The sequence below is a fragment of the Rattus norvegicus genome, chromosome 1 (genome assembly GCF_021556685.1).
Source record: "Rattus norvegicus strain SHRSP/BbbUtx chromosome 1, alternate assembly SHRSP_T2T, whole genome shotgun sequence".
NCBI lineage: Eukaryota > Metazoa > Chordata > Mammalia > Rodentia > Muridae > Rattus > Rattus norvegicus.
The window spans coordinates 219,577,229-219,597,971 of NC_141534.1; the positions used below are offsets into that span (position 1 = coordinate 219,577,229).

Here is a 20,743-nt window from a genome sequence, read left to right on the forward strand (position 1 = left end):
AAAAAAATTACTTTCTTTTTTATTTCCCAAAAAAAGTAGAGGCTGGGAACAAGGTGATACAAATTACTGTTTTACTGCCAGCTCCTTATGGGTTTCTTTGCCTCTAGAGCAACACCAACTGGTCTTTCTTGGATGGAGTCCTAGAGGGCTTGCCCAGTGCAGGCCAACCACTTCCTCTAGTTTACATATTGGTTAATCCTGTTAGATCTCAGAAGGACACAGCATGGGTCCCCTCCTGATATAGCTGATGTCCCCCCTCCCACCCGCCCTCACATTTCCCTCAAGCCCTCAGTCTCCTCTTCCCTCTACACTCTTGCCCGAGCCTCACTGGGTACCCACAATGGCTCTCCTGAGACACTCCACCCCACCCTGTTTCTCCTGTCCTCCTGATAGCAGCAGCCTCAAGCCACAGCTTATACGGTGGCCTTGATGGCGAAGCCTAGCTCTACCTGAAGAGACTTTCGGGAGCTTGGCAAGGGGCATCTGGTAAAGATGGATTGTCCTAAGACCCAGGCAGCCCTCTGTTACTCTCCTATCAAGAAGCATTCTGTAGGAAATGTTAACACAACAGCTAAAACAAACAAACAAACAAACAAACATCTGTAAAGACAAGGGGTGAGCCAATGAGAAGCTAAGTGCTGGCCAGACTGGCAGCTCTATTCTGGGGAGAGATTCTCAGGGGCTCTCCTGCAAGGTCCACATTCTCTAGACCAAGCATCAGGAACTGGCCAGAGGATTTGGAAAAAGATCTGATCCTTCTAGAATCTTGGGCCTTTTATCTAAGAAGCACCTGATTGTAGTGGGAGAGGTTAAGGCTCTAAAGTGGTCAGACCCTCCTTCAACCTGGCTACTGCCTGTCCTGAGCCCATACAAGGAACACTCCCTTTGGTTTCTGGAGTTGGGTAGATGGCGAAATAGAATCTGTACAAACTCTAGGGTCTGGAGTTGTGAAGGTGGGCATGAGAGGACTTTGCCTTGGACCTCAGAGTTTAAGCTGGTCTTTGGCAGCCGGAAGGAAGCCTTAAGTACCAATCCCAGCCATGGGAAGGACACTCAGAACGAAGCATGTCTTCACCCAAATGGCTACACCGTAATGCTGGCAGGGAGTGTAGAGCCAAGTCCTGGACCCCTGCTCCACAGACCCCCAGAGTGTGTGTGGGACTAAAGGGGCTGGGGACTAGGCTGCAAGGAGCAGAATTTTTTACCAGGATCTTTAGGTGCAGAAGTTAGAGGCTGACACCTGGTACAGCCACCTCTCCAGCTCTTTGGGAGAAGGGGCTGGGAGGCAGAGGGGACAGGGCTGGAACTGACAAAGGGGGAACTCCATGAGGATAGGGTAGGTCGGGGTGAGGGAAGAGAAGAACAAGAAAGGATGAAAAACCAAGCACGGGGAATGTGAGCCAGCAGACCCTTCAGTCTCACGAGAACCCTTCAGAACAAAAGCCCTCCCCTCCCTCTGGCTGTCACCCAACTGTGCCCCCTTCCCAAGGGTGCCACGAGGTCTGCTGCTTCATTTGTGGAGGTAGGCATCCAGCCACAGCTCCCCAGACTTCTTCAGTGAACTGCAAATAGAGAAAGAGAGATGTCCAGGGCTCAGGAACCAGGAAGGGAACCTCGGCTCCCATGACATGTAGGAAGTCATGCTAGGGTGGCAGGTGCTTCCTCTCAGCCACTGACTAAGGCTTGCCACTTACCACAGGAGCTGTGGGCTACTGACTAATGCACCCCAGGGAAACCCCTGGGAAAGGACAGAGGGAGGTCCTCTTCTAGCCCTGGGTGGACCAGAGGTCAGGGGTCCCTACTGTGAGCTAGAGTCCCTACTGTAAGCCCAGCCATGTGCCTCTCTCCTCCTCAGCCCCACCTCATCTCTGGCCCCTTACAGTACATCAGCGCTCCAGCCCTTGCCAAGCTCACCCCTCACCTCACAATGTCGAGCAGGGCCCTCAGCAGCGGCTTCTCTTGGTATTCAATGCCATGCTTGGCGCAGAGAGACTTCACCAGTGGGGCAATCTTGTGCAAGTTGTGTCTTGGCATAGTGGGGAAGAGGCTGGGAGAGCAGGTGGGCAGAGTGAGTGCAACCCAAGACCCAAGCTCTCCACTTCTTCTACAACCCAGGGAGGCAGGCAGGTCTGAGGTCCTATCTGAAACCAGGACAAGACTGTGGCTCCTACCAACTGCCTGCAGATGTTACTAGTGGGGTGTAGAGTGGCAATTTATGAACAGGGGCACTCCAGAAAGCCACATTGGTATTGAACGGCCAAACACAAGGGTCTTGTGTTTAAAAAAAAAAAAAAAGAGAGAGAGGGTATCAGGGTTCATGCTCCTGGTCTCTGCCAAGGCAGAAGACCCATGTAAAGTCAGCACTAAGCCTCAAAAAGAGGAAATGAAAGAAACAGATGGGAGATGAGAAGATAAGAGATGATATGAAGGCAGTGGCAGCAGGGAAGGGACAGTCCTTTGGCCACCTGTGTAACAGATACGCTATCTAGCTGGTCCTCAGTTCCCCAGCCATAACCAGGACCATTATAGGTCTGCAGGGTAGTCTTGCAAGCTTTCTGTATCTGCAAAGAGGCCACACATGAAGCAGTGTAGTCCCCACAGAGCCTGGACGGCAATGCCTCCAGGGCACGCTGGCCCCAGAGCCCTTCTCCTGCCCAGCTGTGCTCTAGGATGGGCCGGTGGTCTTGCCAACAAGAGGAGATAAACTGCTTGGCACCCTTGGCCTGTGGGACGGCGGCCACTGCCCTCCCGCTCCTTATCTCCCCTCTTCCCCCTCCCGGACAGCCAGCCTTGCTGGGCTGCACTCACTGGTGCTCAATCTGGAAATTGAGGTGCCCGCTGAACCAGTCATTGAAGAAGGACTGCTCCACATTGCAGGTGGCTGCCAGCTGCAGAGGGGACAGGGGATCAGTGGCTGGGGTGTAAGAACAAAACCAAAAGACCTGGATGTATCCCATAAAGGTCTCCTTAACCAGGGTCTCAGGGCCCCTCTCTAGGTCATACCGTTCTACCTGAAAGCCTCACCCTCCCAGATTCCCGAGTTCCCTCTGGTAGATTCTTATCACTCCTTCCATATTTCCTCCTGAGTTGTTTTTAACTTATCCTGGCCTTGGACTCCTGATCTTCCTGTCTCCACCTCCCAAGTACTAAGATTATAGGTATGGGCCACCATGTTGTGTGTATATTGTGTGCCAGTGATAAAACCCAGGATTTTATGCATGCTAGGCAAACGTGCTACGTCCCCCCAACCTTCCTACCATCCTTTCTTGCTCTGAGGCTGCCAGTAGGCAATGAGTAGCCCTAGGGAAGGTTTGTATAGCCCCGGGCCCACAGAGGCAGCCAAATCTGGGTGCAGGCATGGGCATGGGGCAGCTTTACAGGGTTTCCATTTACCTTTGCCCCTCCTCACCTGGCTGCTGAACCAGTCCCGGTAGTGATCAAGATCAATCTCCATGACAATGTGGTTCATCTGTGTGACCCACACAAACCAGTGGCTCTCCAGGAACCTAGAAGACAGCGCAGCTCAGTGCTGAAGCCTCAGTGTCGGGGATGGGCAGCCACATAGAAACAGACCCATTGTACCTACCCTACCCCCCATGGCAGGTACAGGGTTCACATCACAGCCCCGTCAAAACCAGAGCTCTCAAAAGCATGGGGTGAACCAGCAAAGTTGGAGTACCTGATAAAGTTGAGGAAAACCAGGGCTCCCAAGATGCCATAGAAAGGGATATAGGTGTAGAAGAAACGTGCATAGTAGCTGATGGCCCAGGCCAAGTCCTGTAGGAGAAACACGATTAGACTTAACCTGCCCCGCCCTCCTTGGCATGGTGCACCTGACCACAGAGGCATGTATGCACACAGCTAACACTGCTTGTCACAGGTGTTCACAAGAAAGGAAGTTGGACACTGGGCCCACAGTCATATGCTTGCCTAAGCCACCTGCTTGTATGGAGTTTGCATGTGAGTTTCAGGAAAGAAAGGGGATACTGACTAGAAGGTAGCCGGTAGGTTCAGAGGATTCTGATGTGAGCCTCTAACATGTGGCCAGGTCCTGGTTATCCTCAGCCTCGCCCCTAGTCAGGCACCTGGATTTCCTTCCTTTCTGAGGCGAAACAAGGCCAAGGGACACATACCATCCCTGCCAGCAACCCAGATTAGGTCACTTCTCCGGCTGGACTCTCTTCTTGGCCCTTCTCCCGGTCCTCACTTTTTTTTTTTTTTTCGGAGCTGGGGACCGAACCCAGGGCCTTACGCTTGCTAAGCAAGTGTTCTACTACTGAGCTAAATCCCCAACCCCCGGTCCTCACTTTTGTCTGCCCCTCTTTGGTGGCAAGGTCCTAAGCTTGAATGGCTCCCCTGGGAAGTCTTCACCCTCTGTCACAGCCTCCCAAGCAGACCCTCATTCTGCTGAGAAATCTATGTCCCTCCATTTTCTCTGCTACTCATGCTGTGTGTGTTGGCTGGACCACAGCAAGAGCCTCCCTTTGCTCTCCAGCTGATGGTCTTCATGTATCCAGGGCAACCAATGACCTGTAGCAGATCCCAACTCCGCTACAACACCCTCCCATGTAAGTCGAGTGGCCACAGGCTACAGGACCCAGGTCCTTTTGCCTAAGCACCCTGATCCTCTTGGTGCCTTTGCACAAACTTTTCTAAGTCAGGAGTGCTCATGACCAGCCATGTTTATGCAGGTTATTTCATCAAGGACCCACCTCTTCGAGGCAATGGGAAACCCCACAAAGACGTGCTGGTGAGATGGTTCAGTGGTTAAGAGCACTAGCTACTCTTCCAGAAGACAGGATCGATTCCCAGAAACCACATGGAGGCTCACGGCCATCTGTAACTCTACTCCCAGGTGACTGATACCATATACTGGCCTCTGTGGGCACCAGACAGTGCACAGATATACATGTAGACAAAACACATACACATGAAAACAAGACAGAAGATCTTAATATGACAACAGAATTGGGCACACTGGTATCTTGGTTCGGGTATAAAATGAACAAACCCAAGAGTCCATTGATAGTGAAGACGTGGCAAATTCCAGAATGATTTAGGGGACAAGGGTGGCCCTTGTTCAGTGCTTGCTTGGTTGCAAGAAATTGAAACAGGTACTGGTGTCATTCCAGGTGGCCAGAGCGCTGCCAGCTAAGTGGGAAAGGGGATGGGCACCTTGGGAGGGCCAGAGTAGGAACAGTTACAACAGCCGGGAGTGGCTGAATACAACATGTTCAGATCCAGGTGGCTGTCTTGGTCAGATGAAGCGGGTACAGAGAGTTCTAGTTGTACTTTGATCACCCACCCCCTTTTTTTTTTTTTTTTTTTTTTTTTTTTTTTGGTGCTGAGTTTGAACTCAAGGTTTCCTGCATGCTAGGCAAGCACTCTGCCACTGACAGCCCCACTTTAATCTACTGTGTAAATGTAATGCATTAGTATGCATGTGTGTATATTGTGTGCATATGCATAGAATTCGGCACACACATACACACACACGCACTCACATTCACACACACACACACAAAGAGGGGTGGGGGAGGGAGGTATGGTCAGGCATGGCTTGGGAAGTAGAGGCAGGAAGATTGAGTTCAAGGCTAGCTTGGGCAACATAATGAGAGCCTATCTCAAAATGAAGTAAATAAATGTATGGAGAGCCCAAGAGGTGAAGGATTAAAGGCGTGTAGTATTACACCCAGCCCTTGATGGGATTTTAAAAGGCTAAGAAAGAACATCCAGTAAGGGGCTATGTACTTGTCCTCTCCTGAGGGCAGGGACCATGTTTTCATCATAGACAACTCTGCTTATGGTGAGTTTTCCTTAGGGCTTACTCTACCATGGGTAGGTACTTCTCTTGTATAGAAATCACAACTGTACTTCAATGTAAACCCAAGTTTACCTTCTCAAACCTACACACAGCCTGCCTCCCTCTATGGAGGCACCTCTAAGCCTGTTGTTTGGGGTAGAAACATGCCCTCGGTGATGGCTAATCTTGGCTGTCAGCTTGACTACATCTGGAATCAACTAAAAGAATCATGGAGGAATGAAGCTTTTGCCTTTTTCTACTTGTCTTCACTCTTGCTGGCAAGTTCGTCTACCTTGTTGCTGTGGCATTCCTTCATTGGTGTTGGAACCTACTCTCTAGGAATCCCTACTAGGACTCTAGCACCAGATTGGGACTTCTGAGACAAGCAGTCTCACACGCTGACCAACTGCCAGATCCTTGGCTTTTCTGTCAGAGACAGTCATTGTGCAACTCTATGGTCACTGCCTGTAAGCTACTCTAGTAATTGTGTGTGTGTGTGTGTGTGTGTGTGTGTGTGTGTGTGATCATTCTGTCATTTCTGCTCTTCTAAAACTCTAACATACCTTCCAAACTTGTACACTGACATTCTAACCTCCAGCACCTCAAATGACAATGTCTGGAAGTATAGGTCCTTCCTAATGCAGTAGGACTAGTGTCATCCTATAAGAAAGTAACAAATTCAGCTTAATTGATAAAGTGCTTGCAACTTTAGTGCCCAAAGCCTACATACAAAAGCTGGGCTTGATGGTTCACATTTGTAATCCCGGTGCTGGGAAGTACAGCCAGGCAGATCCTGGGCCTTGATGAATGGCCTAGCCTAATCCGTAAGCTCTGGCCAGTGAGAGGCCCTATCCCGAGAGCTGACACATGTGGTTCTTGTGGTTTGAATGAGAATGCTTCCGCAGAGGCCCATCTGTTGGAATACTTGGTCCCTAGCCGGTGGAACTGTTTGGGAAGGATTAGGAGGTGTTTTGGAGGAGCTGTCACCGAGGGTGGGCTTTGAGCTTTCAAAGGTTTATATCATTCCCATTAGCTTCATAGTTATGTCTCAAGATGTGAGCTCTGAGCTACTGTTCCAGCTTGCCTTTCTGCTGCCATCTTCCCCGCCATGGTGGTCGTGGACTCTCACCCTCCGAAACTGCAATCCCCCAATAAACTCCTTCTTTTAGAAGTCACCTTGGTCACAGTGTCTTATCACAGCAATAGAAAAGTAACTTCGACAGTTATTATCTGGCCTCCACATGCACACACGTGCAAGCGCACCTACAAACTGACATGCAACCATACACACACACACACACACACACACACACACACACACACACACACATTAGAACAATGGAGGAACGCCTGAACACAGATACGAAAAGGCCTAGAAGGAAGATGATATAAAGAGAGACAAGAGAACCTGGTCACCTACCAGTCAAGGAGAGGGACCTTGACCCCTCCATCCCCTACCTTACTCCCCAGCCTGAAGACAACTGATTTTAGATGTCTGTGAGGGTGAGAAAGAGAATTTGTTTCTGTTGCTGAGGTGATCCACTCCTGGTGGGCTATGTTAGCCTCTTGGCACACTGCCTTCAGGAACTTCCTAAGGGACTCTCTAAGGACAATGTTTGCTAGGTGTCTTTAGACCTGGCATGCTATGGCCTTCTTGGCTCTGGTGGCCTCAGAGACAGTTTCTTTCTAAGAGTGACAAAGCAGCTACACTTTGGGGCAGATGTCTGGGGACCCGCATGCCCACAGAGGCACCAGGGGCAAAGTGCTCTAGTCAAGCTACCCCACCACCAGCCATCACGTCCTGACTTACCACCCAGTCTCTGCGTCTGATCATGGTCATGATGATCTGGTACTGGAAGTACATAGGGATGAGCAGCGGTGGTCCGACTGTAGAGAGATCATGTGCCTGTCAGAGGTGAACGAGCCTGCTTGACCCTCCCGCAGTCAGGTGCCTGGGAGCCTAGGTGATGCTTAACAGGGCCCATAGGTGTTTCCCCAAGCTGACAGCTGGCACCCCTCTCTTGAATAGGTCTGCAGTCATTTTCTCAGTTTGCAACCGGTATGAGAGGAAGTGAGCCAGAGGGGCGTGCTGGGGTGAGAGCAGGGTTGGGGAGCTCAGGCAACCATACTCACTCAGGAAGAAGTATTCATGCTGGTGGTTGTAGGGCAGATATTTCAGCTTCTTCTTGCCATACTGAGGAGAAAAAGACAGATAATGAACACCAGCCTCTGGTCTCCTGCCTCCAACACACTTTTTGCACCATCTCCTCAGCAGAGACCTCGTCTCTTTCCCATCTGTCCCAATCTGGGTCCAACAAGGCTAGCAGCTGCCGATTTCCTTGGGCTTGGCTGCTCATGCCAGTGTTTTTACTGGAGCTTGGGTCAGACCCCTGGCCTTGGCAGCCCAATGAGCTATGCTCAGGTATCTGTCCTGAGTGGACCAACTAAAGAAATGTGTTAACAGAGAGAGAGAGAAAAAAAAAAAAAAAACAAAACCAACCAAACAAACAAACACCAGAGACAAGGTTACCTTGTGAAGGAAAAAAATTAAGAGGTTAAGTGAACCCCGTCACCACCACACCCTCACCCATCTTTTGGATTCCAAAATGAGGCTTTAAATCAAAAGCAAGAGGTATAAGTAAGCAGGCCTGGTTATGGTGTGGCTCTGCTCATCACTGACCCATCTCTGACTCTGTTCCAGTCTTCCATGCAAGGTACTCTGACAATTTTCAGAATTGTGTGAGATCTCTTTCTGGGAGACCAGCTGCTCCCCTGGCTGGCACGAGGCTTCGGCCTTTTCCTTCTCCCAGCATGCAATTTCCTGGGGAATTTCCAATTTCTTGGGGTCTATTGTTCAATAGTTTGCGAGTCAAAGGGATCAGGCAGAAGCTTCTCTTTAGCTCAGTGGTAGAGCGCTTGCCTAGGAGGCGCAAGGCCCTGGGTTCGGTCCCCAGCTCCGAAAAAAAAGAATCAAAAAAAAAAAAAAAAAAAAAAAGAATACTTTCATTCCTGCCAGCCCTGTGAGGCCAAAACCTTGGCCAGCCCTCGGGGTCGGACTCACAATTAATCACTACCCAAGGCCATGAGAAACCCGTCTGCTTTGTGTTGTTTTCTTCTGCTGTTGTTTTATTGGGAGGACTGAGGATGGACTGCAGAGCCTAACCCATGTTAAACAAGTCCTCTGCCACTGAGCCACTGACCTAGCCCTTTGGACGTGAACAATAAAAAAGCTCACACAAACCTAAGTACCCCACAGGGAGTTTTTGGGGCTGTCTCTATCCTTTTGGGAATGACAGAGGCTCCTAGGTCTCGATGGGGGTGCTCCCTGGAGACTATTAGCAGTTAAGAGACCCCAAACAAGGACCAGTAGTCTTTGTATCTAGTCTCTGGTATCTTGTGTCATTTCTATAGGCTAATCACTTTCCCCCAGAAGCCAACTGGACAGAAGAAGCCATACAGAGCTGGAGAGATGGCTCATCTATTAAGAGCACTTGTTCTTCCAGAGGACCCAGGCTTGGTTGCCAGCACCAACATGGTGACTCATAAGCAACTCTAACTCCAGTTCCAGGGGATCCGATGACCTCTTCTGACCTCTACGGGTACTCTGCACTCATACAGTGTGCAGACACATGAGCAGGCAACCAGTGTTTGTTTGTATGTATGTATGTGTGTGTGTGTGTGTGTGTGTGTGTGTGTGTGTGTGTGTGTATATATATATATATGTAAAATTTGCATGCAATAAATAAAAGGTGGTGTGCCTGGAGACAGCTACTGTGTACTCATATACACAAAGTAAATATAAACCTAAAACAAAAACAAAAAACAAAAATATTATAAGATTAAGTTTTCATTTCCAGACGTGGGATATGGGGCTGCTTCAGACTGACGTCCACAGCAGCTGACTATGATTTGCCTCATGCTCTAGCAGGAGTGTGACTTTTGCCATCTACAGATAGCTCCTGCGATTGTGTGACATCTGGAATTCTGGAGACTTTTCAGAGGGTAATAAATGCTAGGGCCCTGAGAGGCAGAGTGGACCACTGGCTGGCTGGAGGTGGTCACTGGTGGTCACCATTAGTTAAGTAATTGTGTGCAAACAACAGGAAGTTAGATATCCTGATGGCAAAGATCAAACTTGCCCCAGAAAACTCAGTGCTCCTGATCAGCAGGAAGTAGTCTAACGATAACACTACCCCCTTTCTGACCCCTGACTTTATTCAGGGACCTCTTTCCTTTCCTCTCTATCCTTGTTAATTCTCCTATCTGGGGCTAGGGGGGTTGAAGAAAAAGGTGGCGGAAAAAGAGTGGCAGAAAGAAGAACCCACAAAACAGCTAAGACAGGCTACGTTAAGCTCATGCTTGGAGTCAACAGACCCAGACCTCTTAGCTGCTGCTTCTTGGCAACACAGAGCCCATGCAGGTTCCCAGGCCTCTCTGAACATGTCTGGCTTCCAGATCATTTAGTTGCTAAGTGTTGCCCATGGGAACTTGGACATAATGATAAGCTGGCTCCCAGACAATGCCACCCTTTCCTCTCCAGACCCAAGATTTGAGTCACCCCCCTTCAAAGGAGGGGGTCTCAACTGAGAAGATGCCTCAGTAATATCGGCCTAGAAGCAGGCCAGCAGGGTATTTTCTTCATTAGTGATTGATGTGGGAGGGCCCAGCCTGTTGTGGGTGGTGCCATGTCTAGGAAAGTGGTCCTGGGTTCTATAAGGAAGCAGACTGAACAAGCCACGAAGGACAAGCAAAATGAGTTACAGAAGGAAGAAAACTTGGATGTCTCCTAGGCTGATACTTCTGTCCTCCAAGTGAGAACACAGAGTGGGAGGTGTGTGTCAGAATCACAGAGATCCATGGGCTCCCACAAAGCAGGGGGGTGTGGGCAGGAACAGAGTCCAGCCTGTCCCCAGAATGTGCGTCTTGGTGCCAGTGGCTATGCTCACACGCCTGCTGAAGAACAACCAGAAATGATCCTTTGTTCTTCGAGGCCTCCTGTGCCTTGGCAAGGATCTCATGCTTTCCCAGAAAGTATGTTACATACACGCAGTCTGTCATTAGGGTCAGACCTGAGGTTGGCCTTGGAGAGGTCAGAGCCAGGGAACCTCAGAGGGGCCTTTGATGGTTTCACAATAAAAGGAGGGGATGTGAAATGCTGGCACAGAGGAAAGAGAGGCACACAGGTTCCTAAGGTGCCCAATGAGTAGGGAAAGCAGCAGCCTAGGCGAATGTGTGGACAGGCCCTTCGTCCTGCTCTGACCTCCTCTGAGGAACTGGCATCCAGGCCTAGCCGTGGAATACAGGATTCCCAGCCCCGGTGGCCTCCCTTACCAATCATATCCAAGCCCACAGTTTATCTGTTCCCTCTTAAGACCGTGCTGACTAGTTGTATCTCAACCTGACACAAGCTAGAGTCACTGCAAAGGAGGGGGTCTCAACTGAGTAGATGCCTCAGTAATATCGGCCTAGAAGCAGGCCAGCAGGGTATTTTCTTAATTAGTGGTTGATGTGGGAGGACCCAGCCTGTTGTGGGTGGTGCCATGTCTAGGAAAGTGGTCCTGGGTTCTATAAGGAAGCAGACTGAGCAAGCCACGAAGGGCAAGCCAGTGGGCTACACTGCTTCATGGCCTCTGCACCTCAGCTCCTGCCCGAGATTCTTGCCCTGCTTGAGTTCATGTCCTGACTTCCTTCAGAGGTGGATTAGGATGTGGAAGTTAAGGCAAACAAACCGTTTCCTCCCCAACTTGTCACAGTCACGGTGCTTGATCATAGCAATAGTAACCCTAACTAGGACAGAGGCTGAGCATCAGGAAGAACCTTCAGATCAGCAGAAGTCAAAGGGCGCCCTTAGGGGACCATAGGAGGTTGTCAGGTTGTATTTCTGTAGTAAGTACTATTTCCACTGGTTTATGACCACGGTGGAGGATGACTGGGACCGTAGGGCTGCCTCCAGCTAGCAAGCACTGTTGGTTCCCATGCATGCTTTCCAGCATCCCAGGCTGACCCACCAACATGGCCAGGCCACCCCAGGCAGAGGCAGGTCTCAGCACCAGCCTCTATGGATGCTCGACCTTAGGGTTGCAGGGACTCAGCACTGGAAACAGTTCTCCATTACACCGAACTGCTTAACCTCCCTGACCTCTGAGTTCCTGGCTGCAAAGTGGAGGTATGACGTGTACTTCATAGGGACTGCAAGAGCCCAGTGGATGGATCTTGAGCCGAATGTCAGTGACAGTGACAGCTGCATGCACAAAATGACATGTTGACATAGCACTGCATGTGTGTTTCCTACTCAGTGTCCTCTGAAGGGCAGCCACAAAGGGGTGTGTTAGGGTATGGCTGAACCAACTCTCTTATCTAAAACTCGTTTGCATGGTTAGTACTGATTGTCAACTCCCTGGGTGATTCTACATCCGAGTTCACTGAGGTTGGAAGATCTGCCTTAAATGCAGGTGGCACCACGACATGGCTTAGGGTCTTAAAATGAAAAGAAGAAAGAAAAGGAAGAAGAGGAAGAGGAGGAAGAGGAGGAGGAAGAGGAAGAGGAGGATGAGGATGAGGAGTAAGAGGAAGAGGACAAGGAAGAGGAGTAAGAGGAAGAGGAGGACAAGGAGGAAGAGTAAGAGGAAGAGGAGGAGGACAAGGAGGAGGAAGAAGAGGAGAAGGAAGAAGCAATTTGAGCACCAACTTTTATCCCTCCCTCTGATTCCTCACTGGTTCCTCTTGAACTGTAAGCCAAAGAAACTCTCCCTCCCCTAAGTTGCTGCTTTTCAGTCAAAGCAATGAGAAAAGAAACAGGTACACCCACAAAGCACAAACTGTGGTCTTAGGGACACATGACTCTAGCTTGTTTTATTTGGCCAATAGCTTATTAAGTCATGAGATTGAAGAAAGAATGGACAGAAGTGTTTTCGAATGCACAGAGCTAGGAGGGTGCACACACAGCTTCTTCTCAGAAAGCTGGACTTAGCCAACAGAGCCATTTCCAAGGGCTGCAAGCTGGTGTCCCAGAAGGTAACTCTCTGACATGGCCATGAGTATGTCATTTCTTTCCTGCCTTAGTGGTTCTAGTTACAAAACGTTGATGACAGCTCCTGCCTCTCGGGTTACACAAGGAGTAAGTGGGGCGTACGCTGATAGTCCTTGGGGTGCAGGTCCACAGACTCACTCAGCCTGCTACTCTTCCTTTTAGCTGGGAGCTACCAGCCCAAAGTGTGGGGAACAGAGGACACTGCTCATTCCCTTTCCTGTCTAACACAGGAAGTTTGGGAGACAACACGATTAGAGGGGAGGGGGCAGAAAGACAAACTGTACTTTCACCAACGAGGTAAGTGTGGCTTGTGGCCAGAGCCCAAGATGGAGCTGGTGGCACACACAGAGTTCTCACTGAACTGGGACAGCTGAAGCCCACAGCTGGGGACCAGGCAAGAGCAGTGGGCAGGAAGTGTTGCCAGTCTTGGCAGCCAGTGTGACCAGCTTCTTCACCAGCCACAGGCCATATGTGACAGTCAATATGATTGTCAACTCAAGATCTAGAACCACTGAGGAGAAGCTTCCTCTGTGAGAGATTACTTAGATTAGGTTCACTGAGGTGTAACCCTCACACGTGGGTGGCGCCATCCCTTAGGCTGAATATGAAACAGAAAGCAAGCTGAACACAGCATTCATTTCCGCTTTATGTCTATGGAAGTAATGCGCCCTGCCAGCCTCCTGTTCCTGCCACCATGCCTTCTCTACGATAATGGAATGTCTCCCCTGGGGCTCCAAGCCAGAATAAATCCTTTCTCCCTTAAACGGCTTCTTGTTAGGTTTTCACTTTTGCAGCAGTGAGGACAGTAATTAATATATAAAATTAGTACCAAGAAGTATAGCCATTGGGTGATAATCCTGACCATGGCTGGTGATGTTTGGGACTGGCCTTTGGGAAGAATGTGGAGTTTGGAGCTGTAAGCTTAAGAAGTCCTAACCTGCTGTAAGCTGGGATTACCAGGCTATTCTGCTGGGAAGATCAGAAGGCTGCAGGAGTGAGGGGCGGGAGGGATGGCTCATGAGGTTTCAGAAGGGGACAAGCAAGAAGTCTTTCAGTAACTGGGTTAGAGGCTGCTTGTGTGATCTCCTGGCAAAGAATCTGGACACATTCTGCCCATGTTCTGAGAACTCGTGTGAGGCTGAGTTAAAAACAATGGACTAATTAATGTGTTTGGTGGAAGAAGTCTCAAGCAGAGGGGGAGCCGTCTGTGGCACAGTTCTTACTGTTCTGATCCAGATCTACAGCAAAAAAGAGCAACGGGGGAGGGGGAATATTAGAAGTGTGCGGCTCAAACAAAAAGAGTTAGCTGACTCTCAACCTAAAACAGAGGCCGAGACTAACCAGAGGCTGTGACTGTGAGAGGGGCTGTGACTGTGACAGGGGCTGGGACTGTGACACAGGGGCTGTAACTATGACAGGGGCTGGGACTGTGACAGGGGCTGGGACTGTGACAGGGGCTGGGACTGTGAGAGGGCTGTAACTGTGAGAGGGGCTGTAGTGAGAGGGGCTGTAGTGAGAGGGGCTGTGACTGTGACTGGGGCTGTAGTGAGAGGGGCTGTGACTGTGACAGGGGCTGTAACTGTGACAGGGGCTGTGACTGTGACAGGGGCTGTGACTGTGACAGGGGCTGTGACTGTGAGAGGGGCTGTGGCTATGACAGGAGCTGTGACTGTGAGAGGGGCTGTGACTGTGAGAGGGGCTGTGACTGTGACTGGGGCTGTAGTGAGAGGGGCTGTGACTGTGACAGGGGCTGTAACTGTGACAGGGGCTGTGACTGTGACAGGGGCTGTGACTGTGACAGGGGCTGTGACTGTGACAGGGGCTGTGACTGTGACGGAGCTATGACAGGGGCTGTGACTAAGACAGGGTCTGTGGCTATGACAGGAGCTGTGACTGTGAGAGAGAGGGGCTGTGACTGTGAGAGGGGCTGTGACTGTGAGAAGGGCTGTGGCTATGACAGGAGCTGTGGCTGTGACTGGGGCTGTGACAGGAGCTGTGACTGTGACTGGGGATGTGACTGTGACGTGGGCTGTGATTCTGTCACAATCCCTGGATGGTACCAACGGAGCTATAGATTTTGGTGTTAGCCATTCTGGGTATCAGTCCTGCCCTGTCCCTGTGCCCTCTGGGGATGTGAATGTTTGCCGTGTGCCAGTCTACGTCAGGAGTAAGGACTTGGGCTTTGATGTTACACAGGTTCACAGAAGAGGCTGCCGAGTCTCACGTGTGACTGTGCACTTGCACTTCTTTAAAAGGATGCATTTTTACTTTATTTATGTGTGTTGTGTGCATGCATGAGTGAAGATACCCATGGAGGCCAGAAGAGGGTGTCAGATCCCCCGGGCTGGAATTACAAACAGCTGTGCGCTGCCCAGCACGGGCTGCTAGGATCTGAACTCTGCTAGGAACGAGGTCTTCTGGAAGAGCAACAGTTGATTTTAACCAGCTCCTGCGCTTATACTTATGAACAAACAGTATTGGAACTGTTAGTGGACACTGTTGAAGCTCGACTGAACATATTTTGCCCTGTGAGATGCCAGGAGACTACAAGAACAAGCGGGGGAAGCTTACAGCATAAAAGGGATGTGTTCGGGCATTAAGAGATGGCACTGTGACAGTTACTACTAATTATTAACTTGACAGGCTCCCCGGACTCACCAAGAATACTGCCTTTAACTCTAAGTCCTCATAAACCCTTCCTTCTTTAAATCGCTTCTTGTCAGGCATTTTGTGGCAGTAAGAAGAAAAATAAATGATAAATCTGACACAGGCAATGCCATGTTTCAGGTTTGAAACGAAGTGTCTGAGGCCCGACAAGGGCCTTCTTTGTCTAGGGCTGAGGGGCGGTTTGGCAGGAGTTGCCACAAGGTCAGTTGCTGCCACTGAGAACTCACAAATGCATAATCAGAGCAACGAGTAACATGGCCTCAGCAGGCACTGGCAGGATGCTGGATGACCATGCAAGTCTCCAAGAAGAGAGCCACGTATGTCCTAGGAACTGCCGTAGGGACTGAAGGTCTGCTAGAAGCAGGGAGATAAGGAGAAAGCTTGGTGTTTCCTAGGTGAATGGAGGAGGAAGCCCTCAGGCAGGTAAGCTGTTCTAGGAGCACACAGGCTAGACTCTGAGGACTCTAATGTAGTGAAGGGCTGGGAGAGCAAACAAGAGTGTTGCATACACCACGGTTTAATAAGGGCTGAGAGTCCCCACCCAGTGCTGAGACCCCAAGCAGGAGCGACAGAGTGATGCCAGTAGAGAGCAGACATTGGCCTCCTTATTTATGAGTACAGTTGATTCATTGCCTTCCCAGGGCAGTTAAACCTTGGGGAAAGCTAGCATCATGAAGGAGTCCCATGGCTTACCACCTAGACACAATGACCCAGCCATCAACTGCATCCTGGATGCTGGAGAAGCCCCGTTAGTAAAAGGCCACCTCAAAAAGGAGCACGCATGAGGCAAGGCAGAACGCTTGGGCCAGGCCACATGGCCTGCATCCTGAGAGAGGATCAACAGTCTAGAGCAGACACTGGGGTATAGGAGAACTCGCTCTGTTGTTTGGGAAGGGCAATGAAGCCCCTCAGTGGCCGAGGGCACTGATAGACTCCAGAGAATGTAAAGGCAGATCATTTCACACCCAACTCCTACTGGGGAAAAGTTACAAACTGAGGTCCACTGAGATGGCTCGGAGGCTAAAGGAAGTTTCTGCCAAGACTGATAACTTCAGTTAACATCCCCAGAACCTACACGGTAGAAGAACAGAACTGACTCCTACAAGTAGTCCTCTGACCTCATACCGTGGTCCATACCCTCGCCCATGGACCACATACCAGTTAAATGCATCAGTGTAAAACCTATCCCCCACCCCCAGGCTAAGAGCTGAGGTGTGAAGCCATAAAACACTGAAAATACTTTATGTGGAGAGCTTTGTTAAATTGAAAGGAATATCCAGAGAGAAGCTGAATGCCTATTGCCACATAAAACAAACTCAGAACACCCTCCCGGAAGTCATAAATATGACCAGATAGTGGAAGTCTGCTCTTAACATTTCTCTGAATGGAATGCCCTTGTGGCTGGTCTTCTCTGGTCATCTACACTGAGATAAAGGCTTTGTCAGGTCTGGAGCCTGGAATGGAGGCTCAAACCCCTAAGGCATAGCTGTTGGGATGATTGGGGCTCTGTTGAGATGACTGACTGTCACCTCAAGTAGAGATCAGGATTCCTTTCAGCCAGCATGGCCTTTTGGGCACTTGCACAAAGTTAAACCAGAAACCCAGGAAACATGGGGCTTCTCTTGTGAACACCTGAATGCCTGAGAGGGTTTCTATGGTGATGCTAGCCTCCATCTTCAAATGCTACTGCCACCATCTCCCTCCCAAAGCCAGCCAGCATTGGAGAAGTGAGATGGGACAGAACTCATCAGCTCCTGTGCTAAGCCTGAACTGAGCTAAGCCGGGTTTCTTTTATTTATTAGGGACTCAGGACTGTGTGGTGAGAACCAACAGTTTTACTACAGGCATTAAGGAAGTCGTTGTCTTCACTATCAAAAGGTTTCCAAGTAATCAACTACTATCCAAACACTTGTAACCAAAGCTAGCAAGCCATTTCCCAGAAGAGGAACAAAGACAGGTGTTGGGCAGAAAATGAAATCCCTGCCTAGCCAAAGTTCAGAACTGTGGCTGAGTCCTGTGCACCCTGGATCAGACAGGGCTACAAACCACAACTGAGAGGGGGCAGACTCTGTCTTGTCTGTTATAAGCCTTGGATGCCAACATAGCTAGGACATTCCTTCTACAACTCTGTTTACGGTGGCTAAGTTTGTATTCTCTCATAACTGCTTGCTGCTCTGCCTAGTGCTGTGATTTCCCCTCCCCGTACTGGCACTGAACCCCAAGGACTTGAGCAAGGACTCTGCCACTGAGCTACATCCACAGCTTGCCTTGTGTTCCTCCTTAGTGTATGATCTCCAACACACACACACACACACACACACACACACACACACACACACGCGGATAGCTTTTTTTCCTCTCTTCCCTCCTTTTATGAATTAAACCCTAATAAAGGCTCTTATTAAAAAAGAAGTATAGGGATTGTGGATTTAGCTCAGTGGCAGAGCGCTTGCCTAGCAAGCGCAAGGCCCTGGGTTCGGTCCCCAGCTCCGAAAAAAAGAAAAAGGAAAAAAAAAAAAGAAGAATAGAATGATTCCCCCCTCCCACCCTCCTTAAAAGACAATATCTTGCTATGTAGATCAGTCTGGCCTCAAACTCTTAGTAATTCCTCTCAGTTTCCTGATGTCTGAGATTAGAGGCATACACAACCATGCCTAGAGTGAGAATATTGTTTAAATGTAACGAGGGTGCTTTATTTCACTTACTTATAGAGTTGTTTGTTTATTGATTGATCGATCGATCAACTGACTGAATGTGTTTGGACAGTTTGCCTGCGTGCATGCCTGTGCACTTTGCATCCCTGGAGAGGCCAGAGAACATGTGTAGGATCCTCTGGGACTATAGCTAGCAATGGTTGTGAGCTGCCATGTGCAGGCGCCAAGAATCAAACCTGGTCCCTCTAAAAGAGAGGCCAGTATTCTTAAGTTCTGAGCTGCCTCTCCAGCCCTACTATATAATTTTAAAATTAGTATTTTTTTTTTCGGAGCTGGGGACCGAACCCAAAATTAGTATTTTTTAAAATTAATATTTTTTAAAATTCCCCCATTATGTGTGAGTGTGTGTGTGTGTGTGTGTGTGTGTGTGTGTGCGCGCGCGCGCGCATGTGAATCACTGTGCATAGCACATATGCAGAGGTTGCAGAATAATTTAGGGAGGCTGCTTCTTTCCTTTCATCATCTTGGGTCCCAGGGATCAAACTCAGATCATCAGCCTTAGCAGCAAGCACCTTTACCCACGGAGCCTCCCCAGTAGTCCTTTATTGTGTTTGTGACATTTGACTTGGACAAAAGTCTCATTGTCTAGACCAAGCTAAGCTACAATTTGAAATCCCCCTGCCTCTATTTCCTATCATCACGCCTGGCTGGGTGCACGTTTACTAAAGAAAATTAGGTGACAGGGTGGAGAATCACTGGAGGAAAGTCAAGAGCTCAGCGGGAGAACATGTGCTCACCACGGATCAGGCACTGAGTTTGAACCCAGCACTTCCCCCAAAGAGGGAAATTGAGATCGGTAGCCCTGTCAAATGAAATAGTGTCGTGCTGTGAGATACAAACAGGCGGAACACAGTCCCCAGGAGGATGACACCATCTCCCTGGACTTGTGGAACAAGGTCCTCATTAAGAGAAGTACTGAGCTGCAGAATAGAAGGCGTGCTTCCTTTCTAGTTTTGTTTTTAAAGAAAAAAGATCTATGCATGTTCACCTGCAAACAGAAAATATTAAGGACTGGAGTCAGGGCTTAGCGGCAGGCATTTACAAAGCTATCCGGCATCTCATTAATGGTTTAATTAATTGAGAGTAATCTCAGTGGTTACTCGAGTTCATAAAAGAGGGGATGGAGTTATGACATTAAATATATATTTCTATACTGTTTCAATGTTTGTACCAAGTAGGTCCTGTATTTATAATTAAAAATAAAATGATACTAAAGTAAGTGTGGTTAAGTAGAAGTGTCCTAGCAGTCAAAGATCTGAAAGGTTTGTCCTGGCCTAACTGGTCATTGACCAGACCTTCCTATTACCACTTCCTGTCTGCGCAAGCCTTGCTTTCTCATCTGCTTTGACAGGCGGCTGTTTTCCAGATAATGCTTCCTGCCCATGAGCTGGCCCACTGGACCTATCCTGGAGGCCTAGAACGTTGCCTTCCTGAAACATTTGACCCACTTTCCTGTGGGTGGGAGGGACGCACTGAATCTGTTCAGGAGTCCAGGACTCTGGAGGAAAGCCACTCTGTAGATTGAAGCTGGGATAGCGGGATGACGAGGAAAGGGTTCTGCGTGGCAGAAGGTGCGGATATTCCAGTTGAATGCTGAGCCTACAGGACTCCTTCCCTCCTCCCGTGACATCTCCTCATCAACAGGATCCTCTCATTCCTACCTCGAGGGGCTGCCACTCTCCAAGGACAAACACGTGCAGGCTCTTTATGTCGGGGTCCTTGTGGAAGATGTTGGGCTTCGCATGGTGCTGGAAATGTCGATGGTTCCACCAGTTGGCGGAGGCACCCTGTAAGGGGAGAGGAGCTAGGTAAGCCACAAAGACCAATGAACTTACCAGTGGTGGGCACTGCTGGGAACCAAGTCCTGGTACCTCTGTTGCCAATAGCCAGCTTTCCCCATCACACATGGGGTTCGTGCCTGGAGTCCATGGAAGTCAGACTATAGTTCTGCCCCTTCTGAGTACTGCCCAGAGTACTGCTCAGTTCTGAAAGAAGTCAAGTCTCTTCTCCAACCTCGGTTTACCCGGTACTGAGCAAGGAGAAAGCACTTCAGAAACAGTGGAATTATCTCTACCAGGGAACCAGCAGTTTATTTCCTGACTTGTGGGCCAGGGAAAATAGGGTATTCTCAATCTCTCTCTCTCTCTCTCTCTCTCTCTCTCTCTCTCTCTCTCTCTCTCTCTGAAGGAGTCTCAAAAATAATCAGGACAGAAACAACTCAAATGTCCAGGAACCGAAAATACAATGTGATATCCTTACCACAGAATGGATTAGGTAAACTACAAAAAGAAATGGGCTGGGCCAGTAAGAGGGCTGAGTGAGCGAAGGGGCGTGCCACAAAGCCCAACAACCTGAGTTCAATCCCACTAGAAGGAGAGAGCCGACTCCTGAAACTTGTCCTCTGACCTCTACTTATATGCTATGGTGCCCCTTTCCCCAAATAATAAATACATGGGCAAATGTAAAAAAGCCTTTTTGTTAGAAAATAATGGACCCCTAACACACAAGATACACAGAGATGAGCCTAGG

The 20,743-nt window shown here is 49.4% G+C and overlaps 1 protein-coding gene across 1 annotated transcript in view; it reads right to left on the bottom strand.

Annotated features, from left to right (window-relative positions):
* Positions 1–1,394: 1,394 nt before the first annotated feature.
* Positions 1,395–20,743, bottom strand: part of Fads2 (fatty acid desaturase 2) — a 38,361-nt gene continuing 19,012 nt past the window's right edge. The window contains exons 5-12 of the mRNA NM_031344.2: positions 19,876–20,001; positions 7,937–7,997; positions 7,614–7,690; positions 3,680–3,777; positions 3,410–3,506; positions 2,809–2,888; positions 1,922–2,047; positions 1,395–1,562 (exon numbers count right to left, since the gene is read on the bottom strand). Coding sequence (NP_112634.1) covers positions 1,511–1,562; positions 1,922–2,047; positions 2,809–2,888; positions 3,410–3,506; positions 3,680–3,777; positions 7,614–7,690; positions 7,937–7,997; positions 19,876–20,001 — 717 coding nt within the window. The 3' untranslated portion in view covers positions 1,395–1,510. The remainder of the gene's footprint in view (positions 1,563–1,921; positions 2,048–2,808; positions 2,889–3,409; positions 3,507–3,679; positions 3,778–7,613; positions 7,691–7,936; positions 7,998–19,875; positions 20,002–20,743) is intronic.